General features: G+C 42.0%; 1 protein-coding gene across 1 annotated transcript in view; it reads right to left on the minus strand.

Moving 5' to 3' along the window:
• mpped1 (metallophosphoesterase domain containing 1) overlaps window positions 1-19,437 on the minus strand; it is a 52,948-nt gene extending 33,511 nt beyond the window's left edge. Inside the window, exons 1-3 of the mRNA XM_028399615.1 lie at window positions 19,259-19,437; window positions 17,255-17,436; window positions 2,980-3,205 (exon numbers count right to left, since the gene is read on the minus strand). Coding sequence (XP_028255416.1) covers window positions 2,980-3,205; window positions 17,255-17,436; window positions 19,259-19,437 — 587 coding nt within the window. The remainder of the gene's footprint in view (window positions 1-2,979; window positions 3,206-17,254; window positions 17,437-19,258) is intronic.
• Window positions 19,438-27,189: the final 7,752 nt, after the last annotated feature.

A 27,189-nucleotide genomic window follows, 5' to 3' on the forward strand; every position in this document is an offset into this window, starting at 1 on the left:
AAGTACTAAAAAATGCCGTTATAGTGGTGCATGTAACTAAAGCCTGATGCACATACAGTATATAATGAATAGGTCCACCTTTTAATGTCTCATCTCACTCAGTGAGTGTGTTGTGAGTGTGAGAACACACTCATACACACACGCAAGAATCCGCCAAGTGGCCTAATGCGCTGCTTCACAGAGCCACAGAGTGAGGAAGAAGTCAGACTGAGTGGCTCTTCACAACGTGATGTAGAGGAAGAAGTCACACATAATCAACTTCCACTGCAGCCACATTTATTCTGACTGCAGCCATACTCGTCATGCGCACACATTAAGACACTGTGCATCCATCATCATTCAATTTCTTCTTTCCATTCTCTATGTGGGTTAGAGTGTGTAGCAGGTTCTCTGCAGGGCTCTGTGTGTGACTTAAACGATCAGGACGAGAAGTCCTTCTTACTTCCTTCCCCTGTGAATGCACACACAAACTGAAAACATGCATGCAAACTATCCTCCTTTCTCCCTTACCTCTCATACACAAAGTGGCCATGCAATATGTCCCTGACAAATGACTTGTACACTCACATTAGTGTCAAGGGAGAGGGCAAAAAGAAGAAAATGCCACTTTCATCTGTCTTAATCCTTGTTTCATGTGGTGATGAGTTGTAAGGGGTTTCAGGGGAAGAGAGAAGGCAGTACAGCAAGTTGGGATTGTCAGGGGTTTCCATAAAGATATGTGTAAGTGAGATCCTGTGAGATCCTGGTGTGGGATGGGCTGGAAGAGCATGCTGAGAAGCGCACAGCATCACACTATCTCTGCGGAGGGGGGAGGTTATAGCAGGAGTGAGGCGGCGGCAGTAGTGATTAAATGGCCCGTAAAGCCAGATGGATAGAGATGGAGGAGGAAGAATACAGGAGAAGTGATGAGAATGGTGGCAGATGAAGAGCTGAAGAATCAAAGGAGGCAGCAGAAACACTCTGTTGACTTTTCATTCACCCATCCCTCCAACATCAACAAATCTCTTGCTGAACTCCTTAATTATCTCGTATTTGCAATTCAGAAAATTTGGGGGCAATATGGGGAATTTTCTTTTTTACAGGGGTTGCTTAATGAAAAATTTCAGCAGCAGATTGTATCAACTGTAGTTAATTAATGTTCATTTCGTGATGGCTAAACTGAAACTCTGGCTGTTCTTTTAATGTGCCCCCTGCTCGCTGATGTCCATACACAGCCAAATCATTTGGGAGTAAAAAGATTTTGTGACATCACTGTGCGTGGGTTGCAGCTACATGAGGCCTCACTCAGGCAGAGTGGTGGCTTGAGCTTAGTGTCACCATGTTATTATGCACACAATTATGTTGATAACATGATGCTGAGCAGATCTAATGAGCTTTTATGTTCACTATCTTAGTTTAGCATGTTAGCATGCTAATATTTGTTAATTAGCACCGAATGCAAAGCAGCCACAGCTCATGGGAATGCTACTAATACTGCAGGTATTTAGATATAAATCAAAGTGTTCAACCTGATGATAGCTCTACAAAGAAAAAGCCAAAGCATGTGTACCTTATTTGGCACACAACATCAGAACTAAATGGGCCCACTGCTAGAGAAATCAGGTGATCACAGTACAGTCTATTAGGTGTGAACAAACTGTCTGACCATCAGGTTAGCCCACTGTGGCTTTAATTGAGGATAAACTGTATAATCATTGAACTAACTTAAGCTACGTTATTGTGAAAGTGTAACAGACATAGCCAGACTAGGACGTCCAATCTTCGAAATGACTTCTGTGCACTTATGTGTCTTCCAAAGAATACACCCACAAATTGCTCTAAATAATCATATCTTGTTTAACAATATATTGCAGCTGTCACAATATCTATACAGTTTTTCATACATTACACAATACCCACAATTCTGTGGGTATCGTGTCAGGTCACATCCCACACTTGCAGACATACAACTGAAAAGACACTCAAATAATCAAGCGGTCAGACAGTCACAGTCGGTAGCACCTCAGGGTGGAGGTGGTGGTGTTAGTGGTTGTATGTGGGGAGGGGAGTGTTAATCCATGGGCCATAAAGCAGTGCCAGCCTGGCATCGCCATGGTGACAAAAGCAGCAGACCAGGCACTGTCCCACTACTCCTGCTGGAGCATGTGGAGGTTGTGGTTGGTGCGAGTGAGTGTGTGTGTGTGTGTGTGTGTGTGTGTGTGTGTGTGTGTGTGTGTGTGTGTGTGTGTGTGTGACATCCAGCTACATGCAGTGTTGTGTGTGGTTGAAGGAGGAAAAAAGAAATGGTAAAGCAAAAGGGGTAATTTAAGGATTTAGGAAACAGAGCAGGATAGATGGAAGAGATAAAGGAAGTACAAGGGGAGCAGACAGTAGTGCAGGGGGGAACACATGGAGCCTCCAGCTGGAGCCCCTCTCCGCTACAGGAACACACCCTGAGGCTTACATGCACACACGCTGAAGAGTGTGCAGTCCAAGACAAGTGAGAGCACTCACAGAGCCACACACACAATCATCACCTCATGTGCCCATTACACCAGCCAGGGCCAGCCGGTGAATCTGAATAAATCTCTACTTAAATCTCCACACCTCTCTCTGCTCTACATCTCTCCCGTTTCCTGCCCTCCTTGGAAGCTTTTAATGTCTCCCTCTTTCCCTCTTTCCTTTTGCTTTTCTGTCTCTCTCTCTGTCCACCTCAGGCAGATCTCTGCAGTGGCCTGAGCAATAAACTCAGGGGACCCTGCTATCACAGAAAACCAATTACAAAGCACTGGGGGCACACACATACACACACAATCAAAGAGCGCCCCCAGGAACCACTCAGTAAAACACACACACAAAGTAAATCATAGACCACTACCTCACACACATTCATGCATGTGCTCACGTTAAGGGCAATACAAATTAAACGTACTTCAACGATTCATAGATGCACATAAGTATCCAAAATATCCTGTGTGGTTATTTGTTGTAATCACTTACCAGGGCGAGCCATAGATCCTGAAACCCCGTACGGTGACCTCAGAGTCCTGCAAGTAGATGCAGTTGGTGAGCAGGGACTGGACATTCTCATAATTTTCAGGCTTCAGCTTGGAGGCTGAGGGAAAGTAGTAGAAGTCCTGCTTAATAAGGTCTGCCATAAACTCCTGGTCAAAGGTCAGCTCATGGTTTCCAGCGATGACTATCTTAATGTCATAGGGCAGGGTGCCTGGCATGGGGAGGAGAGAGAGAGGGGAGAAGGAAAAGAGACAGTGAGTATAGGGAAGGACATGGCAGCGTCTCAGATGGTTTGGCATTCACATGCAAGAAGGATTTCTTGTTGTTTCCATCTCTATTTCTAGTAAATCTGTACATCTGTCTCAGATTCCCTCCATCAGTCAAGGTCTCAACCCAGTGCACTGCTGTCTCCTGCTAATGGAAGCCTAGCTGAACACATCCATCAGGGAATCTTTATCTAAAGGAGGGATGAGAAGGGAAAGCAGAAAGAGCGTTTCTGCAAAAGTTTACGATGCAGAATATCAAATGTTGGCAGACTATACGCAATCATTGCTGCATCTTCACCCCCTTTCTCCCTCGTCATCCCCCTCTAATCAAACTGCCGTTCCTTCATGTCACCCCCCATTCTCTCCTCCGATTTCAATGGCTTTAATTGGCTATTCAGAGCTTGGCACAGCAGGGCGCGTGATCGATATGAGCACATCAAACCCAGCAGAGGCCCAGGCCTGAGCAATTGTACATGTTTTCAAAGCTCAGGAAACAGAGAGCCAACACTGACAAACATCTGGGGGTCTGCTTTGTCAGGTAGAGCGTCTGACAAAGAGTTCAATCACCATTTTTTGTTATTACTGTGGCATGCAGCTGAGCACATCGGTTTTTGTGTCAAAGTGTGTGTATGTGTTTGTTAGTGACTTTCCCCACATGTGTGCAAGTTTGCCTGCATCTGTGCATGAACGTGTCATGTTAGTGAAAAGGAGTAATTAAACTGCGCTTTAGAAGAGGCTGACAGCCTGGCGATGGCTCTGTCATAACAGCCAATCACAGCCCAGTGACAGAAAGAGAGAAAGAACGAGGAGGGGGGGGGAAGAGAGCGACAGAAATACTTTAGGAAGCCCAAAAATCCTTGAGTGTGAAGGAGGAATAATAACAAGATGAAAGCAGCTGTCAGACAGCGCCCATCTCTGCAGTTTGGGCCGGGGCCGCCCCCTCTCCCCAATGCAGCTTCCATTTGTTTGGCAGAAGGGCTTGTGTTTAGTTGTCAAGCAGACACCAAAAAAGCCCCGTAAATGAGGGGCTGCACCTCCACAAAGGCACATAGACACACACTCTGCCACACAATCAAAAGATGTTTTCCATTTCTTCTCATCAGGGTTTGGCGTCTGAATCAGCACACACTCAATCGTCCCTGGATGAAGCAAAGCTGTAGGAAGGCATCACTCCGGATCAGAAATTTATCATTACCTTTGATCAAATTTCTACTTAAACTCACAGCAGAGCACAGTGAGTTTATATCCCACAAGAAGTATTAAAAGACCAAATATGCACATATTCTAAATAAGTGACACAATAGGAGCTTCACATGTCATGTCAAAGACGGCACTGTGGGGGCAGAGTCCAATAAAACTATAAATTGCAAGAAATGCACTCCGTACTGTGATATTAATGGCTTGCTTTAAAGCACCTGAAAGGATGTGGTCGATGTTTTGCCTGTGTGGAGCTCTCTAAAGATTATAGATCATCATTTCAATAGTGTCAGAGCGCACTTCATATGCATCAGACCATGTATGCAATGTTTTCAATTATCTACCATCCATAAGATCAGATTCTTCCAGGTCTTTACTTGCTATATGAATGCTTAACCGCGAATAGCCACATAGGACTCTCGTGAAACAACAAACCCTTCTTTATGTTAGACGTCACCATATTGAATTTTTAGTGATAGATATGCATTTACACAATATGGTCACTTTTTCATTTTTCAGTATGATGACTGAGTTAATTAGCAGTCTGTAATTAAGTCTTGCCAAACAATTTGTGAACTGTTATATACATAGTATACAAACACCAAATGCTTCCCGTAAAAGAAGTTTCATTCATTTTGTGTTTTAATAATTAATCAATGTTTGACGTTTACTTTCCTCTTAGCTCATTTGGACATGAGCTAACTTTGTCTGCTGTTTGTGCAGGTGGCGAACAGTGGGACACTGTCGCCTCTATTTTCTGAGGCAACCGAGGCCCTTCAACATCTGCAGGACGATGCTGAGGATGATCTATGAGTCTATAGTTGCCATTGTCATCAGGTATGCTGTGGTCTGCTGGGGCAGCAGTCTGAGGGTGAGGGACATCAACAGACTCAACAGAATCACAAGAAGGCCGGCCATGTTGTGGGAGAGGGACAGGAATTTTTGTAGTATAAATAATCAAACTAACTAATTCAATGTCTTAATATGTGCGTTATATTGCACAAAAACATGTTTGAGATCTCTGTCATGGATTTTCTGTTTCCACAGAGGTGCAGGACTTTATATTGCAGGGGAAAATCAAACCCACAGTGACTAAAAATGTGACAGAAAAGGCTGCTCGAACTTCAGAAGGTTAAAACTTTTAAGGAAAAAAAACCTAATGAGAAAATGTAATGGACATACTACATAACTGCAGCTGGAAACATTCACATTCAGAAAGTAGCCACACTGCGGAGTAAAATCCTCCATTACAATAAAAATATGTACTAAAAATGTCAGCGAATGCACTTACAATGTTTCCTAATTGAGAAAACGACCCCTGTGAGTGCTGTGCTCTATTATTGGGTTATGGTGAAACTAACACAGTTATGTTGTGTCTTGCAGAAGCCATACACATGATTACACCACTGCCCCTTAATGTTTAGAATGCAAACATTAAAAATAAGTAAGGGATGGGTGTGTTTGCAAGACAGACAGGCGAGCCAACCAGGGATAGACAGCAAGGGAACAAGCCGCTCATAAATTTTCAAACAAATAAACACTATCTGCGTCTCCTTAGAAAATTCTGCAACGTGAGCACTTTTTCATCCATGAAGTTTGACGGCCAACTGTAAACTGAGAGGAATAAATCACAGAGAAATATAAAACTTCACCAGCTGGACGCAAATACCCTCTGCACATCCTCATATTCTCTCTCTCTCTTTCTCTCTCTCACTCAGCAAAATTGAACTTCAATTTCATGGATGAATTTTTTTTAAGTTTCCTTTAAAAAAAAAAGCTGCAAAATGACAAGGTGTGAATACCAAATAGCTGATGTTACACACTTGAGTCAGCCAATGTGTGCATCTGTTTGTCACTCTCCCTTCCAACCAACTGCTGTCAATATAAAAATAATAACAATACAATAAAGGAAAGAAGCTTAACAATACAGTCTCTTATTTTGTGTGTCCACAAAGAAAAAATCACTCGAAGAAAGACAATTTCTCCTTAAAATGAGAATGAATTTGTTCTTCTGTGACAAAAGAAAAATGAGAGGGTGTGTGAATGTGTGTGCAGTCTTAACATTCAGGGCAATGTTCCCCCACAAAAAAACGTCTGCTCTTTGTCACCCTACCATCTTTTGTCTTTGAATTCAAAAGGCTGCCTTTAAACAACAAATACTTTTAATTTGCTTGTGAACGAAACGTCTGCGGCACAGGGAGGACGGGCGGCCTCATGCTCAGAAAAACAACAAAAGGAGAAAAAACAAAGTCAGCAAGTGAGGAAGAGTGGAGAATGTAAAGATTTGAGGAAAACGGGCTGAACGTGCAGCAGCTTTCAGAGGAGTGGAAACAGCTGGACTTCAGTCTTTCCTTCTGTCCCTTCATCCCTTTATTCCTCTCTGGTTCTTATTCAATCCTCTCTTGCTCATTGTCTTTGCTCTTTTGTTGAGAACACCCTCCTGTCCTCCTCCAGTCATACACATCCCCGATCTGCTGTCTGTCTGTGTGTGTGCATGTGTGTGTGTCACCACAAAAACCTCAATCCTCCAATGAGCTTCACAAGGTGGCCTGTATGTGTGTGTGTTTAAAGCTGCCATATGCAGCCTGTAGGTAATCATCCTGGGGGTTTTGTGCATAAGCATGTTTGTGTATCCTGACATGTGTGTGCCTATCCATAATACAGGCTATCCCACCACTGCCGCAGGATATCTTCCGGAGTTCGGCCACCATTGTTCTGATGCTGTGATGGGTGGTCTGCTCTTTGAAGAGGAAAATCCCTGCTCTGCCCAAAGCTCTGGCATGTACAGGGGGATTACTGCCCATTGCCTGTGTGTGCGTGTGTGTGTGTGTGCGCACAGAAAAGGCAGAAATTTCCTGCCTGCCAAGACAAAGTTAATTCCTAAGTGTGTATGTGCGTAGATATCAAAAACTAGTAGCCAAAATGTCCTGCCAAATAACTTAATACCAAAGTGTGTGTGTGTGTGTGTCTGTCTAGGAAGTCTGTGAGTATGTATGCAGTTGCAGAAAATAGGGGCCAGATAATTTTTGCCAACCCAAAATGATTAAATTAATACCAGTGTGTGTGTCAGTGTGGGTACATGCATGCGTGCAGTAGCCCAAGCTGCTAAAATTAAATTAAAGACAAAATTCAGCGTATTACAACAATTATTACAACAACTTTTGTAATATATATTGTATATATATTGTAATAAATAAAATGTACTTTTTTTTATTCACTGCTTAGTTAGGTGTCTGCCATTTATTTTTATCATAATGATGAGTACACTACATTCACTTCACCACAGGAGAGCATTAAGGTTGTCTGTCTGGCTGTTAAATCAACCGATTACAGCTGTTTCCCTGTGAATTAATAACACTCAGAGTGAATCAACTTTTTTTCATTGCAAATACAAAACCTGACCAGCAGGTAGTCAGGTAGTAACAGGCTTGATTTGGCCCTGGGGTGGGGCACTGAGTTAACCGTTTTGTTCCATATGATAGAACTACAACTAAAAGGCAACACCTAAAACATGGTAGTGTGGACTATTACAGAGAAAAGTCCCACATCAAAAATTTCACATAAATGTTAATTGTGCATGCCTGTGTGTTTACACCTCACAGTTTATGTATGTCTTCTTTATACACTGAACATAGTGAGATTATAGCCAGACAGTACAGCTTTGGCTGGCCTTTATCTGTGTAGGCATAAACAGAAATGCCGTAATTCAAAGGAAAGCTTCAGAGGCAACAGCACTGATGTTCAAAGACAGACAAGCTAAAGACTCAGCTTGGATCAGTCATAATTCCTTTACAGTGTGTGTGTGTGTGTGTGTGTGTGTGTGTGTGTGTGTGTGTGTGTGTGTGTGTGTGTGTGTGTGTGTGTGAGACAGAGAGGAACGACTGGATGTGAAGGAAGAAAGTAATATGTCACATAAAAGAGAGGAGGAGAGGTGAGGAAGGGACAGACGTGCAACAAGGTAGCGAAGGATGATGGAGGAAGAAAAGCAGGGAGACTTGTGCCTTCCCACCTCAGCTTTAACTTAATACTCACTCGTTTCATTTAATTCACCGCCCACACACTGCTGCGTCTCATCACACACACACAATCATACAAGCAGACGCAAAACAAAGACAGGCAGCAATTATGCGACAGCGTACACAAACACCACCTACTGAGCTGTGCATCCAAAACACACATTTTATCTGAGTGCAGCAGCACCTCCTAACACTTCACATTGTCCTCACTGAGCATAATGTGCTACACACACGCGCGGTGTGCACACACAGAGGCGGTGACAAAGACAGATACAGCGCATCATCAAGCGGCATCGTAGGTGGTCTGTCTCTTCTCTTTCTCTCTCCTACACTCCATCTCTGTCTTTTTCATGCTGTCTGCTCCACTTCCATGTTCAGTGTGAAGACGTCGCCTCCAGGATAATGTGGCTAAAGATTTAAGCTCCAACTTTGTGAGCAAGCAACGTGGGCTCCTGATGAATGCTGCTGAAGCAAACTACTGGCCACTCGCCATATGTTCCATATCTGTTTTTAACATTCTACTGATGTTAAATTTAGATACTTTTAAATTACAACACTTGTACACAGCACTATACTGCAATATTGCATTTCTGTGCTTGTCCATTCTAACTGCAGCATTCTAGGATTTGCTATTTATGAAGAGCACTGAACTTTTGTCATGGTCACCTAGTGACAATATCCAATCAGCTGAAGAAGAAGTAAGTTTGATTTTTAAATCAACATTTAGCTAACACTGGTGATATTATTTAATGAGTAGCCATGTAAAAGGTGTGATAATGCAGAGTGATTTCATTGGGGCACATAATGCCTTAGTAGGTAGACATAGCTTAGCAATAAGTGGGATAATGCATGCCAGCAAGCAAGCCAGTAATTAAAACAAAGTTGTGGGTCCCAATACTAAGATCAAAGTGGTGTGATTTGAAAAGGTGTGCCAAGAGCTGATCAACACTGATCTAATCTTAGCTTGGCACAAAAATAGGAAAACATTTGATGGAAACTAAACTACAGACAGACATGCGTTACTGTTACGTGTGCTGACCTCATTAATTAACACCTGGGACAGGCATGTTGTGAACACATTTAAAAAAATATTTGACAAAAAAAATTTTACAGAGCTAGCCTGTGGGGGCTGTTCTGTGTCTGCTATGTCAGCATTTGATACTATTTTCCCAAAACCTAAGATTAGCCAGCAGCAGTTCCTGTCTACAAATGACCTGTGGATCTGTCAGCTACGGAGCCCCTCTGAAGACATTGTCAAAAAAATCAAATAAATTGCCACGAAATATGTATAACGTGCGCACTAAATACTAATGCTCCCTGCTGCCCGGAGAGGCTGAGTCCTGGCTGGGGACTCTTGGAGCTCTTCAGTGTTCCAGCAAGTTCCCCAGAGAGGGACGCTCATTGCTGCCCGGCCCGGGCAAGGGTTAAAGCGATGCGATGGAGCTCCCCACTGCGCCAGCACATTTCCCCAGAGAGGGACGCTCATTGTACCTGCTGCCCGGGAGGGGTGCTCCCTGGACACGAATTAGTATTTCGTGGGAACAAACTAGTATTTCGTGGCCACGAATTAGTATTTCATCAGCAAATTATACATATTTCGTGGCCACAATTTTTTTTTTTTACCACGTCATCAGAGGGGCTCCGTAGTCAACTATCACTGTACGAGTTAATACATTATCACACCCTTCTCATTGCATGTTGGCTGCAAGACCAGCATCCCATATATGATGCTGAAGGTTGTCATAAACTGGGCCAATAACATAATTTCTTTTCAGTTGTTTCAAAAACCTCCTAGGTTTGGTTGGGTTCATTAATTAAATTATTTGGTTTATTTGAGAAAAAACATTTTCACCCCAAAAACTCCTACTGTTCTACTGTAGGATTCGCTGCCACAAGTGAAGTGCCAAAGGATTACAGAGACTGTAAGTCTCAAAAAAAGATTTCCATTTACATCAGCCTTCATGTTGAAAACTTATGCAAAAATGCTACCTTTGTGTTGTGTGACACAGAAAGATTTTAACTGAACTAATTTGTTTGACCAAGGACCATACGAGACACCTCCTGTAGCTACTCCCTTTTACAGTCATAGTGGCTCTTTGAGGCAATATTTAAAAGCTGTGCTTGGGGTTAAATGCTAACATCACTATTACAGTATGTGCTTACATCTATTGTCAGCAAGAGTGTAGACTCTCTTACAGTGCTGGTGAGTGTCTGGAGTTTAATGCCTACAGCTGTACACCAACTGATTTACATCTGACTGCCCCCTGCTCTCTGTGTAACTCTCCAGCAGCTTGGCCGTGATGTGTTTGCTGTACTTTCTTTACTTGAAAGAGAGGGCTAATGCTTGATTTAGCAACAGTTTACGTAAAGCAAATTACACTAGCTCACAATGACCCAGAAAACAAATGGCAATAGAGAAAGAGAGAAAGAGAGAATTATCAGAAAGAATTCCATTATTTCATAAGCAGCATCCACAGAGGCTTCACTGTCTTCCAAATGTTTTCTGTACTTGCAGGAGGAAAAAAGGAAAGAAAAAGTGGGGATGTTTCTAAGACCACTTTAGCATCCCATTGCATCGTTTTCACTCCTGCACACACACACAGTCTTTCAAGTGTGCAAATAGGAGATCCAAAAGCAGTGAGGGACAGATGGGAAATGGTTTGCCTAAATTTACAGTCACTTGAAATTCTGTTGAGCTTCCCAATGTTAAAAACCATAAAGGAGTGTCAAACCTCCTCGTTATGCTATCCTCCAGCAGCACTCACTGCTGGGTAAACATAAGGGGGTGAGGAAAGTAAAAAGGATGGGAAGAAAATGAAGAAACTAAAGAGTGAAGACAGAATAAAGGTTGGGAAAAGGAAGAAAAAGTGGCAAAGGAAGGAAACAAGGAAAAGGGAAGGAGTAAGGAAATAAGGGAGGGAGGAAAGCAGACCAGAAAAAGACAGCAGTTATAAAAGTTTAATGACCTCGCTGTTACAGAGCTAAAGGCAGCAAGCTGGGAGTGGAACGATGGGAACTGAGGAGGTGAAGAAGAGGTCCAGAAGGGAGGTGAAGTGGTAGAATGGCTGCAACACCTGACAGGCACTGGAGATGGAGAGGCAGAAACAGGCACACTCACATATAATATATAAGTAAGAGCAGGTGCAGAGCCGGAGACACACTGCCTCTCCTGGGCAAAGAAAACACACACACTTGCATTTAAAGTGCCTACACGGCAATCGCATCATGGGCGTCACTTATCTATTATTCAGCAGTAAAGGGGAATGGAGCAGAGCAGACGCTAAATTAAGAGTTGTAGCAATGACGCCAAAGGCCTCGCAACCAAAAAGGGAGCCCTGCGGCTGCTATTTAGTGAGGGGACAATGAGACTCAGAGATTTTGGGTTACTAAGATGACAGATATAAAAGCAGAGGTCTCTCCTGATCCACAGAAAGGTTCCTGTTTGTGTAAGATACAATTAATATTTTCTTTAATAACAATGGCAATTTAATAATTTGTTATTATTTTAGCTTTTTTTATGCATATGGTTTTGTACCCCAAAACCTGCCATATTCAAAGACATATGTGTACTGTTTTCAAACACTTTTAGTCTCTATTAGCGGAGGTTTAGAGACAAATGGTTAAATGATGGTTTGTTACATCCCATGGTTTCAACCTTGTGATTTGACTGTGTCTGTGCTGCTCCCCTGAAAGGCTTTCTGCTCCACCCTGCTGCATGGATTGGACCTTGCTGGAGGTTGCCGCCCACCCCCAGCCTCTAGGATGTACTTAAGGGCTGAAGAGCCAGCCATCATGGCCACTTGGCCACTTCAACTTTGGGTGTCTGCTGTGTGTTTGTTTCCTGTTGTGGACATGTACTGATTAATTGATTTGAGGTGTAAGTGCTACATCCAGCTATGTAACAGCAATGTGGTCGATGTAAGACCATTGTCATTACGGGGAAAACCACTAACACTCCTGGCCTGTCACACTGACACTTAATTTTTTTTAACTACAATGTTTGTTAACATTGTTGACACCAGATCATCAACATACTCAGCACAGCTGCATAAAAAATAGACAGTGAATCTGACAGGTCACAAAAAAAGCCTAAAGCATGCATTCAAATTTAAAATGACCTGCTTTAGATAAACAACAATGGTTGGGTGCTAATTTTTACTTAATAAATAAATAAAAGTCAGCAAATTTCACGAATATGTTTTTTATGTAATAGGCCAGTAGTGAATTGCTTGTGAACTGATCTGTATGGTACACAGATAAATCTATAATCTGTGTGTGATGGCAGGAGAGCAGCTAGTGAACCGCAGACAGAAAGAGAGTTAGAGAACAAAGCCTTTAAGAATTAAAGCTGCTCCTCTCTTGACCCAGAGTTGATTCCAAAGCACAATGAGATCCATATTTAAACACAATATTCACTGCAGTATATTCCCACTCTGCTTCACTGGCTCACGCTATCACACAGCATGAATAAAGAAGCCACTCAACTCTACAGCATTGCACACAAACAAACACGCAAACATGCAGAAGTGTTGCCTCGGCTTACGAAATCTACACGGACGCTCATTGCAGTGTGCATGTTCACAGGCATGAGTGCTGATCAAAGAGGCCATTATTGGAGACAATTGGACTGAAGCACCGCTGCTCATGAGCTTGACGTCTGCCTCTCGCCCTTTACCAACTCTTTTTTTTCTTCCTCTATCCGTTCCTCTAACTGGCTCTCCCTCTCCTCTCACCTGTCCTGTCCAATCAGACTCCACCGCCAGCAGTCCTGTACTTACTACTACGCAAACTGCAGCTTTTAAACTGCGCTCACAGCCCTTTTTTAATCTCCCAGGCCAGCTCATCAGATTACACACAATGCTTATCATAAAATGAGAATTTCACCTTAATCACACATCTAATGCCACATGGGGGGGAAGATTGATGTTGTTGTGCCTTAAAGAAAAATATCAAAAACAGTATATTTGAATCTTGGTATGCAGTCATTTCCAGCTACACAAATTAGATTCTGAAACACAGTGCTGATATTTCAGAACCACGGACTGCAGCACTGTTTCTTGTGGATTGTAAGGAGATTTATTTATTAGATTTGAAACAACCAGCTTTCTGCAGGGTGTAGGTGGACTACTGAGTCCTGACCTGATGAGTTACCCCAAACTCACAAGTTGGTGTTTCTGAAATATTGGTAGCATTCAATGATGGAACAGACATGAGGCCACAGTGACCTTAGACACCTAAATTCTAATCGGTTCAATTCTTAAGTCGAAGTTGAAATATGTCCCAAATCTTAGGAAATTCTGGCAAGGCGGGGAGACAACCTTGGCTGCTGCCCACAGAGGTGCATAAAATGGCTACCTGCAATGCAGTTTTTCTGAGAAACTTACAGAATTTTAAGTATGTAAAGTATGTAAATCTAAAGACATGCAGATGTTTCTCACACTGTTTTGCAATATCAGAAAAACAAAAAATTACAACTGTGTCTAAAGTGACCCTATTTTGCAAATAGGCAGAGGTGTGGCAGCAAGTCAAGTCAAATTTTATTTATATAGAGCTTTTTACAATCAGAATTGTCTAAAGGTGCATCAGTCTCCAGGCACGTGAGCTCACCCAGGTAAGGCAGCCTTGCTCTGGGAAGGAACATGGACATGTTGCTCTCTAGTCTTTTTATACCACCACCTTCCCTTTCCCTGTCATCCCATCTCTTTCCAACTATTTTCCCTGCATGATTTTCAACTCCTACCTCCTCACTCATTCCCTCCTTTCCCCTGTCTTCTCTCTCCTGCCATCGCTGACAAAGCCTTGAGCAGCTGCCAGCAGCCCCCAAGAGCCGACTGACTTCCTGCTAAAAATAAGAGCTGAGAGAAGAATCGCAGAGAGCAGCCACCAAGTGAGACGGAGCAGGAAAGAGAGGACTGGAAGGAGACTTTTGGAGGAGGAGAAGGAGGTGGAAAAATTAGTCTGAAGGAGAAAAAGATGGTGGGACAGAAAATGGACAAAAAGCTGTAAGACATGACATGAACAAAAAAATCAAAAAAGAGGAAGGAAAACAAAATGATAAAGAAAAAAAACAAAGTTTGGGAGCAGATGGTGATACCTGACCGAGACTCGGATTGTACAGAGATTCTTCTGAAATGAATACGCTAAACCTGATCTCCCAGCAAATCTGTTCAGCACACACTAAACAGCAGGAGTTACATTCATCTACAGATTGAGACGGTGTGTGTGACTGAGACATGGAGCAGGAGGAAATGAAAGAGGGAGAAAGAATAGGAATAGTCACTTTATAAATATTTATATGGGTACAGGAGAGGAAGAGGAGGATAGCAGAGTTGCAGGGGAGGAAGAAATACTGGGAAAGGAGAGGAGGAAGGGATGAAGGGAGGAGAGCCTGACTTCACAGGCAGCAGCAGGCATATTTGGCTCGGTTTATCTTTTCTTTCCCGTCTCTCCCGTTGCCTCTCTCGCCGCTGGAATGCAGGCTAGCGGATTTGCAGCTTGCGCTCCCTGCAGCTCTCATGTGTGTGAGTGAGGAAGGTGGGGAAGGACAACAACTTCTCCCCTTATCTCTCCCCCTCCCCCCATTGCTTCTCTCCCTCTGAGAAAGAGATGAACACACAAAGGCCCGTGCAGCCACTAACAGGCTTCTGCTGTTCGCGTGGATGCTTGTGCCGGTGCTGATGATGGCAATGACAGTAATGATGAAGGTGACGATAGCAGAGCTGCACTGCCTGCTCGAGCTGTTGTAGATTCACAGATTCAACAGTTTTTTTCTGCAGTTCGGAGTTGTACGAGGTCACTTCATTCTAGTTTCCAGGCGACATCGTGTAACGATGATAAAACTACACATGCTCAAAACTCTGTAGATAAGACGCAAAAAGAAGACGGGAACGGATTCAGCAAAGCTCTTATACTTTCCTGTGACAACGAATATTTGCTCAAATATTTGCTGATTTCTCTTCTAAGCACATCTGTACACTGGTGCCAAATTGTAAAAAGCACCAATTCTTGCACAGGGACTGCACCAATTCTCAGAATATGTTAGAAGACAACTTTTCTGGAATAAGAATTTTGTGGGTTTTTTTTGCAAATATCAATCTTTTTTTTAACTTGCTCTGATACACTCAGCTGGCTCTAAAAAAATGAATGCATCTCTGAATTCTATTTTACGGCTTTCAATTTTCCAAAAATGATACGATAATTTTACACTATTGCTGAATAAAATAAACATTCACTAGTGGGAGTGACCCTACATTACTTTTCATAGTAAATAACTAAAGTATAAAATACTAGAAAAGCCAACAATTACAGTGTAAACACCTGCACATGCTCCAGTAAACCAACTAACTGCAGACTGTAAGGCTGTTGCAGCCTGCTTCTTCCTGATAAAAATGACAAGCAAATGTGTAGGTAAAGTGCCAAGACTGCGTGAGTTAGCAGATACTGATCTACTGTCACTAGAAACCACACAGGTTTAACAGTATTATGATGTACATATTCGCAAATATTATCTTTAGAAATATTTGTCATGATGGTCTTTTTATTCATTGCTGTTTACTACACTAGTGTGCAACACAAAACGTGAAGTAAAGAAAGTTTTTTTCTGGGAGGTGGGGTCCAGTCAGTAGACTAACTGGCCAATTACGTTTCAAGGGCTTTCTTTGCATCCAGGTAAACTGTGCAGGGATCCAGCAAAAGAGGTGAAGTTGTAACACACCAATGTGGTAAACAAAGCCTTTGGAGTAACTTTATATTGTCCTTTTGCAAATTGCCAACTCCTACCTCACATCATTTGGTTCTAGTTAGGCTGTAAACAATGAGTTGGCAGAACTACTCTGTCAGAAAAGACACAGAAGAGAAAGAAGAAGAGGAAGAGGAAGATCACATTTTGAAAAGCAGAGGAATGAACTCTCCTGCCTGGCATGTTTAAATGGTTTCCTCCTGCTGTTCCTAGATTGAAGGGTGCTCTCGGTGTTCATAATACACAGACATTAGGTAAAATGTCTGTGCAGCCTCTGTCAGAGATGAGAGCAGCATAACACAAACCAGACTCTCACGGCACCACATCACACTTTAAGCAGTGTATTGCAGATTTTGCATGTTTACCACAAATCACTTATAGGCCCATTTTTCACATTACACTGACCTGCTCCACACAGAACACCATGAGTTTTTCATTTAACTCTGAAAACCAGCTTGCTGAAACTTCCTCCGCGGTGAACTTTTTTTTTCTTTTGTCAAACTTTTGTCATTGTTTGGTGGTGCAGTTATGAGCACAAACCATCTTTAAAAACTTTCTCTTTGTGATGTGTTCAAGGAACTCGGCAAAGATTTGAGAATCAGCACTCACAAAGCACCGCATTTATGAGTTCTGTTGTCAGAAAATTGAACACAGAAGACAAACAATAAGGAGACTGTGAAATCTTGTTGCTTTTAAAAACATTCTCAGAGCATCCTTGAACTTACCAACACAATGAGAAGAATTAAGGCTATTCAGGAAGCGGGAAAAATGGTTTTAAAATGTATGGCATACTTGGGGAAAAAGGGTTCAGAAGTTAGTAGAGGGAAGTTTTAAATGTGGAGTGAATGCTTAAAATGTATTTCTAGAGAGCTTATATCTGAGAAACATTTTTCTTTTGGCATAGCAGCCTGTGTGAGTATATATAGCCTGCACTGACCCTTACTCACAGGCTTATTAAGAGGTTGTCACAAAGGGACCCAGTTACTGAAAACAGGGCTTTGGCCTGCTCTTAATACAGAGTCATAACTTTCAAAGATGCTGACCTAGCCAGTCGTTGAACTTCTTGACCTCAGAGGGCAGCCCCAGCTCAGTGAAGTCCCCGGCGTGGATGAACACGTCCCCATAAGGCATCTGGATAGCATCAGTGCGGGAATGAGTGTCCGAGATGCACACAAAGCGTGTGTAGCCAGGCGGTTTAGGAGTGTCATGAGGCATTGGGTCCACCCTGAGATGTGAAAAGAAAGAACAAAAGACAAGAGAAGTTGAGGAAAGGAAAAAGGGGTCACTGCGGATGGTGGTGCGATTAAACAATACAAGAAAGAGAGACATTTTGTATGCAAAGTCTCTGTGGTAAGAGGCTGACAATGAAAGAAGTTTGAATTAGTATCCGGCAAAAAAAAAAAATCATCCCTACAGACTGAGGCAGAGGAGGAAACAGGAGACGTAGCAAGAAGTGGGAGCGAGAGGCCACAATAAAAGCACAGCACTGAGAGAGACAGAAAGAGAAATGTGCAGAGATAGAAAAAGAATAAAGCGCAGATATGGAAAAAGAGCAGAGTCCTGTGGGACTTCCAGCGAGTGTGCGAATCCACGGGGTCTCCAGGGGGAAGAGGGGAGCTGGTGAATAACCGTGGCCCACTTTAGTGAGCTTTCCTCCAGGTACGATAACACCCAGCCCATGCCTCCTCCCACTTCTACACCTCACCACCACCACAAGAGAGGGTAAGAGACGAGGGGAAAGCACACATACATGTATATTAAGACAGCCAGCAAGAAGTAACTCACAAAGTAATAAAATACAGAATAGGGTTCATGAAAAATATCTGACTTCCACTACTGAGTGTACAGAAATAGGAGAGGATGTAAAGTGATGTGTTATGGAGCCCTACTGAGAAATTCTCCTACTTAGCATCCATATAACTGTTTGAAGACTGAGGTTATGAAGGTCAGTTTAAACTTAAAGTAAAACTTTGAATGTTTCTGTAATGACGTGTAAAATGAAGGCCAGGTAAAGACGTTAAAGGTGTAATAGTTCACTTTGTCAATGTAGCATATATTTCGACCTGATGAAAGTTATTTGGTGGGTGCAGTATGCTAATTAGCTTAACATCAGGGCTCTCACTCCACAAAACTTGAGAACCCTGCTTAACATAATAAATAAATAATGGTTCGAGTAGCATGCTACTGTAGCCTGTCAACATTCGCCAAGCTTATCTTGCTTGCTACTGGCCTGTGTTACTGTCAAGCAACAGTGCTCTTACAGCATTTAGACTTTCATGACTTTTTCACGGCGCCACCATGACAGAGCAGTTTCAAACTGCATCTTTAGCACCCTGCCTTTGTGACGGCTTTGCTCTGATTCCAACTCGGCTGAGGTCTTCATGTTGTCCTCTCGGTGACAGTCACAGTGTGACGTTCACTGCCCCGCTGGGGGTGTGAGAAATGTGAGAATGCAAGCTGGATGGTGCACAGTACATTTTAACATTTTAACATTTTAACAGCACCTTATTTGATATAAATGTAAACATTTGCCTGCAGAAATTAATTGTAGGCTGTATTATAAATTAACTATTTAATTCGTGTTTGATTAAAAGCATTCTCGCAAAGTACAGGGTTTATTTTGAAAATGCAGGAATTCATGAATACCCCGTTTAACACAGTGGTCCATGTTTTGATCAAGAACCCTAATTACCTTATGGTAAAACTGAAAATCAAATACAGTAGTTGGTGAAGGTTTTTATTAAATAAAAATATATTGTTTTATAATTTTATATTTTAAATATATAGTTTATTAGAAAACCTGGCTCTTTGGCCTCTTTATTTGTCTTTATCTTGCCTCATTTGGGAAAATGTTTGCTTCATTTAAAGTGATAGTTCACAGTTTTAAGAAGTACATTTATCTGGAATTTATTGAACCAGAGTGACAGGTTCCTGAAGTTTTGTGAGGATAACAATGTTTCCAGGTTTGGTCATTGTATTTGTGCTACAAGCCTACTTCACAGTGTAATGTTCCTTTAACTACCCACTGTGCTAGATTTTTGACTCACATGTGGACATGAGGTGGCTGGAAGCGTCCCTGGTTGATATTGTAGAAGGTGAAAGCCTGAGTGGGGTTGGTGCTGTACTCATCCACCTCCACCGCCGTCCTGCTGCCCCTCTGGGTGTGTGACTGAGCTTGAGACTGCTGCCTCCTCGCTGCCATGATCTCTGACAGGGTGAAGGCCATGGCACTGTGGACTGGAGGAGGGCGAAGTTGCTGTCTTGCTTTCACTTTAGGACGGAGGACAGAGAGTCCCAGCCCAAGGAGAGGCTCAAACTCTTGTAGAGCTCACAGTGACCTGAGGACAGAACATCACCTCCTTCCTCTTCTTCTACTTCAACAGCTCCTCTGCAACTGAGAAGAACACAGAAGAACAGAGCTTTATGAGTGCTGGAGGAAAAATCAATTATTCATATTCTAGGGAGGGCAAATATTTTTAATTTTCCAGAGACAAAAAGTCACTACATGCTCATTGAGGATTCAGCTGTGACTTCAATGAAAGCTTTTTCAGATATTTTGGACACTACTCCCTCATTTTCTGTCGCTGTTAGTGGTGTCATTGCTGTCGCAAATTAAACAAGCTAAACAAACTACGTTGTTAGCAGTTATAATTTGTGCCTTTATAGCCCAATAAACATTTTATGGCAAAACATTAATAAAACAAACACAACCGGTCATGCTCCATTATATTTATAAGACAGGTGATGTAACTTCCGTTCCTGTTCTCTTCGCGGTCTGCACAATACATGATGGTACATATCGCTAAAAGTAGTGACCATCGGATTGACACTACTTTTCAAGATGCATTGTGGGATACATTGAGTGCCCTATATGGGGTCTATAATTTCTCACTAAGATTTTGGACAGCACTACAAAATGGTGGAGGGTCTATATAGGGCCATATATAGTGATTAGGGAGTGATTTCGAACACAGCCATTGTCAGGATCAGTTCAAAGATGGTGGACACAGATGCAGAGCGAGACTCTTGAAGGTGTAGAACGATCAGGTTTAATACAAAACAGGTCTGTAACGCTGTAGGCAGCCCGACCAGGCAACAGTTAAAACAACGGTAAGGCAAAAGGCGAAATGAGGTCACAAGCACACCCAAAAACCATAAAGCTAGACAGTCTCATACACTGAGATCTACTCGAAAACACTAGAAAGTCGCTGGAAATCTTGTCACATGACACAAGACAATCTGGGGGGAGTAAATGGAGACACAGACACTAAATACACAGGGGCAGGGGAGACAACGAGATGCAGGTGACACACATTAGGGCGGGCATGTAATCAGCTGGAGGAGGGAGCACACAAGAGGGGAAGACACCTGAAACGAGAGGGAGATTAGTTCCTTCAAAATAAAAAAGGAAGTACAACATTTTCAACATAACAAAACAAAACTAAACTGTGAATCCCTGACACATATGGAGAATTTACAGCAGTATTTTTTACAGACTTCATGACAACTTTGAGTGACATGTAAGCCTGTCACTGTGCTACATTACTTAAAGCCTGCACTGAAACTTAGGAATATTAAGTGTTAAAAACAAAAAGTGATACTAACATGGTCAGGGATGCTTATTTTACACTACTACACTAAATTTTGTAAATTTGGTTTCGTTTGTTTTTAACAAAAAAAAAATGTGGGTCCTCAGTAAAATGTGTCGGACACAGAGGTCACAGGAGGGGTTAATTTCCATTACATAGACCATCCTCCTTCCTTCTTTCTGTTCTATGCCAGCTGTCAACGCACTAGAGGCAGGTTACACCCTGGGTTTACATAAAAAGACAAACAGCCAGTCGCCTTAACTGTGGTCTCTACATTGGACTCAAATGTTTTCTCAGGAAGTGAGTCCACACCTTTATAATAATATGAGGCAATAATTTTATTGTTAAACCTCTGAATTTAAAAAATATTCCAGAAAGGCACCGGACTGTAAGCGAAAAGCTTGTCATTGCTGTTTAGCTTTGCTGGCTGCAAGGGAACAAAAATGAAAAATCATAAAGGCAAAGAAGGAATGACACTTCAGTACCACTGTGTTTCTCTTGTCTGCTGCACACCTCACTGCTTCTAGCTAAATCATCGTTGATCTGTGTGTAAGGTCACACAAACCTTTAAAAAAGTGACTGATAAAGTGGTACCTTTTTTCTTTTTGAAAAAAGATGACATGTTAACTAGATAGAGTGCACATAGACACTGACCAAGTCTTTTAAAAACTTTACTTTGGATGTGTGTGAAAACCATGAATATGTACGGGGTTGCAGTGCTTTTGAACGCATCCAAGTGCTGCATCCCCTCCAGCTACTGTACTACATCTGTTAGCTCAGGTTACTTGTGAAGTTTGGAGCCACACAGACACATTTTCACCTTGAAGAACCTTAATGAAAAATAGATGTTCAGATGATGCATAATTTACAAATGTTTTCTGTACATGTTATAACGGACTGTGTGTACTGTTGATTTGCTCAGGAGATATAATGAGCTGAATTGATGAAATCCCCTCCCCTGGTGTGTGAGGCCCGCCTGTGTGTTACAGAGAGCGGAGAAGCTGAGAGGTGCTGAGATGACAGAGACGCTGAGGTGATAATTTGGGGGACAGGCAGGCTTTGGCAAAGTCCGCCTGGACCGCCGTGTGATGTCGGCGCGCCATCTCCATTTCTCATTCACTGCAACCTCACACACTGACAGCACACTGACGTGACAGATACACACTTCACACTTCACACCGTGGTTCTTTGTCACGGGCAAATCCCAGCATGGGCACAGTGGATGTGTTTCATGAGCACACACACACACACACGGTACATGTGTGTGCATTCAGTGTGCACACAGGCTGATGTGTATGAAGGCCTGTGCATGCATATTTAAAAGTGTTTCTGTTGTCATAAATGTGACAGTGACAGTCCCTCACACTGCTACTGTCAGACGGAGAACTGCATTAGCAGATGCTGAGAGTGTAACACACTCTGCTGTCTCCACCATGTAGGCTTCAAGAACACTAAATGTGCAGTTTACGCACTTCGTGTGCACTTACACTTTTGTTTTTATTTATTTATTTATTTTAAAAAACACACAATTCACCATAGTATCAGACAATGAAATTTACAACAGTCGTGGAATGCCTTGTGTTAGGTTGGAATAGAAAAAAAAATACTTTACTCTACACGCCTCAATCAAAAATTCATTTACACATTTTTTGCCAAACCAAAAAATTCTAAAATTCCTCGCCCAACTATAGAGCCATTACTGATTCATTAATGACCACCAGTCACATGACAAAAATTCTGCAAGTATTTGGCTGAGAGAGAAATAATAAGTGAAAGAAATGTAACGATTTTTCACTATTTTAGGATTCCTGTCTTTCTTGCTGTCAGATCATTATTAAATGGTCAGCTTATCTTTCATTCATTCAAATATGCAAACTCTTCACACCCTGTCTACACTGGCGGTGTGAGGAAAGCAGCATCAGCAACACACAAGCAGCAGCTTCAGTCCTCCAGCTGTATCTGTGTTACACTGTGGATATGCATGTTTTTTAAAGCTGTTACAAAAGGTCAGTGCCTCCTTTTTTTTACTGACACTTTTGTGTTTGCATTACTCTTATATGTTTTGCTTCCTTCTCTTCAAGCTAAAATGGAATCTGTGGACAAAAGTGCAGAACTCCGCAGTGTCACCAGGTGAAAATGTACGTCCACCCAGCCAGGTGTCCACAGGCGGCTGTGTGGTCTGCAGCTGGTGTCCTACATAAGCTTTTATTTTATAAAACATGCTTCCAGTTGGCACCTTTCCAGCTGATGATGCATCATAACTTCACATTTTTTGACCCTTTTTTTCTAACAATCCTTATTAACATGAATGGAAAGGATTAGTCAAAAGATGAGCCTAATGCAGGCTTTACATGCCAGTATAGACAGCCATACTGTTTAAAATGAATAAGCATCTGTTCTGTCAGACGTGCATGAGACTGTGTGTGGACAGGCCACAGTTTGTCTCGTCCTCCAAGGCACAATGTGTAGAACTTTCAGAGACAAACTGCTCCGCACTGTGAAATCAGACTTTTGTGTGAATCCGACAAGCCTGTTTGAAATTTCATAATTAGGAGTACGGTCAATCCGGAATGAAGGAAACACACACTCCTGTTTCCTTTTGTCCCCTTTACTTGTCCACATTGTTTCACACCTATACTGTCCTATACTGTGGATGCACACACACACACACACATCACTGTGATACAGAAGAAAAATGTATACATTTTGTTTGTTACAATTTTCACACAGTTATGTTGATGATTTTTTGTTTTTGTCCCGTGGAATGTGTTACAGACAGAAGACTTTACAGAGACCATTATACGTCCACCTGTAGTCTTGATTGTGAACTGTGTATAATCCAATAAATCAATCAATACATAAATAAATAAAGTAGTGAATTGATATACAGAGGAAGTCGCATAAAAATAAAAATATACATTTGAATTTGTTTAAATCTGACATAATCATAATTTTGATATATATTATGCTGCTGTAGCTGTATCTTTGATTTATGTGTGATTTATGCTTTTTATATATATATCCTTTTGTTTTACACTCAGTCTTTTCACAGGTTTTCACTTTTCGGGAACACAAAAATGATTCTGAGCACAGTGAAAAAGTGGTTTTAAATCTAAGAAAAAAAAATAAAAGTAAGGCGAGGAAGTGCAGTATATATTTGTAGAATCAGGGTTTATATTAAAATTTTGCAAAATAAAATAGGCTCATTTAGGATCAGATCTAAATCAGATCTTAAGGAGGATAAGATGACTTATAAGTGTAAATGGGAGAAGAGAAGAGAAGAGAAGAGAAGAGAAGAGAAGAGAAGAGAAGAGAAGAGAAGAGAAGAGAAGAGAAGAGAAGAGAAGAGAAGAGAAGAGAAGAGAAGAGGTGTTGTGTCTGATGGCTGATGAATGCAGAATCCTCTGATTGATGCTCTCTCCTCTCAGGCTCACTCTCATATTTAACAAGCGGCCGTCATGTTAGACTGTGTGCCAATCTTCCTTCTGCTCATCCACTCCTTTTTCTGCCACATATGGACACACACAGAAAATTAAAGTGCAACCGAGTGTGGCACAGAATTACACTTTAATGCGACTGTCTGGAGTCACAAAGTCTGACAGAAAAGGTCCATCCAAGGTGCACACAGCAGCGGTGAACTACCGTTTAATCTGACAATTTGTTTCAATTAATTGGTTTGCAGGCAACCTTTAATTAAAATGAGATATCAGCAGCAGCGCTCCTGTGACACATCCTGCACAAGTTTCCCCTCCTCTCACTCAACTATAATGAAACTTTTCAGCCGGGCGGCGCCGGTCGTCTGTCTGTGAGCCTCTTCGGCCCCCGGACTGTGCGCGCTCCGAGACTTTGCCCTTTTAGATATAGTGCTATGTTGAAATCTGACCTGACACAAAAGCGTTCCGGGGATCCCTGCTGGATCTGGAAAGCGTTATGTATGTGAAGATACCGTGATTAAAAAGCCAGACTGACCCTGACATGAAAGAGAGAGAGAGAGAGAGCAGAGCAGATCAGGGAGCAGAGATTAACCCAAGGAAAAAGCAAAGCTATGCGGGCTCCTCAGGGTGAATGTCTGCTCTGTGGAACGAAGAAGAAGAAGAAGAAGAAGAAGAAGAAGAAGAAGAATCAACTTACCGGCTCCGGTGGACAGCAGCTGCGACGAGACTCTGTGATGGATGTGTAGAGAGGACGGTGTCTGCGCTGCCACAGAGACGCGCTGGTCAGTTTGAATGCGCACCCCGTGGTGCACCGGCGCAGCGTGGTGAAGGGATCCGTTTCCTCTCTCTCTCTCTCTCTCTCTCTCTCTCTCTCTCTCTCTCTCTCTCGTATATCGCGATGAGCGGTACAATGAGGAGGAGCACAGGAGGGAGGGAGGACCGGGAGCAACATGCGTGCGGCGAGCTCACCCTGGTCACACAACCGCAGACGAGGTCTGGCAGCGGGTCATGAACTCTATAACCCGGATGTAGCCTAATTTATTCTAATAAATTCCCTCAGAATGTGTAAAAAGTTTTGGAGCCCTTTATGTATTTATAAAAAAAATCAGGTCTGCATTTGTGATTGTGTTTAGGGGACAATCTTTGGTGACCAAGAGTTCCTAATGATCAATAATCAGATTATAGGATTATTTTACAGATTATTGTGTGACATCACTGTCACATATCATGGATCATATCATAGTTCTGATATTTATATATATAATATATACAGTGCATATGTGTGAAAGTCACACATATATGGACATGTGTGTGATCATTCACACATCATGCGGTTGTGTAAACACACCACAATACAAAAGTCATCACACACACAGCTGTATACAACTGTGCAGCTTTGAGGCAGCAGTTGGCGGTTAAACGGCTTGTTTGAGGACACACTTTAGGACAAACCTGAGGTGTCTGTCCACACATTAATCAGCAATATCTGTTATTGATATGGAAAACAACCTGATCAATAACTGGTATTGTCCTGCTAAACTCTAAAAAGCCAAAAGCTGAATTGAATGCTCTCCCTCATTTCTGGCCTGTGTGAGGGATAATCAGTCAAATTACAGCTTTACAGCACATCACCACCTCTGCTCCTGTTTATCCGCAGGTAATTGGACTGGGATTTAGGCCTGTAATGAGCTAAACAAACAGACCACAATCTGGAGCTCACACACACAGAGAGAGAGCCACCAGCGCTCAAAGTTTAAGTGGAAGCTTCCAGAGCTGCAGGGTGAGAAGAGAGCGCCATCTGGGGGACACTATCCAACCACACACACACTCATGCACACATCACTCTATTGTTCTCCTCAGATATACAGAGCATTTTAGTGTCCTTTACAGTAACACTTGTTTTTGTTTGACCATTCTATAGTTCTGATTTATATTAGCCTTCTTTTTAGTAAAGGTAACAAGCTTTTTTAACTTTACACAGCACAATACAACACACAGTAAGCAATAACCCTGTGACTATAGCTAGATTTAAAAGAACTTCTTTCATAGAGTAGTAGTAGTAAAAAAAAAGGAATAAGGGATTTCATAATTTAAAAAAAGTGAATAGTGAAAAGTGAAGAGTGAATATCTGATTTAGTGCAAAAGTTTGACTGGATTGTAAAGTTGCCTTTAAATATGTGTGATAGCATGTTAGCTATATTACCTGTCACACCCTTCTTTATGCATTGTTACGGATTAACCCGCTTTTAGAATCAGCCTCAAGTGGTCACTTGTAGAATTGCAATTTCTGCACTTTATTGTTCAGCTCTGGAAGTTGATCATTGGACAGTTGAATATTTATGTCTGGTTTGAGTTTGTAAAATTATATTAAAAATCCTAAACTATAAGAGTGTGTTAAAATTAGAGCTACATATCAGTCACTCAATCATGGCCTATCACAAGCAGCATGTTGTCTGAGAAGGATCAATGTATGTTTTTGTTGCACAGAATACTGCAGGTAATTTAGTCAGCATATGTTGTGCTCTTGAGGTTTGTTTGTGTCCTTGACCAATGAAAACGCAGCATTCTGGTTGCCCTGTAGCAAGCTTCAAATCAATCCGTTTATTTCAATCCTGTGTTAAAGCACATTTTGTATGATGCATAATGGAGATAAACAGAATACAGTGGCATTTTCAGACCCATAATGCATGCATTAGATTAATCTGTAATTAGAGAACATTTTTTCCCAAGCTAAGCTGTGTCTTTATCACTTCATATCCACTGAACTTTCAGCAGAGCGACTGACAGAGCGAAGGCGACAAGATAGTGAAGGCAGAGTAATCTCAGCATCTGGCACAGTCGCAGTCGCCTGCAGATGCTGGCTGCTGATTGGACGTCCTGGAAAGATCACGTAGAAAATATCAGATCACCTGTCAAATATGATTAATGACCAGCATCAGAGCAGCTGAGCAGTTA

This window comes from Parambassis ranga, chromosome 2 (assembly GCF_900634625.1).
Source record: "Parambassis ranga chromosome 2, fParRan2.1, whole genome shotgun sequence".
In the NCBI taxonomy this organism is placed as follows: domain Eukaryota; kingdom Metazoa; phylum Chordata; class Actinopteri; family Ambassidae; genus Parambassis; species Parambassis ranga.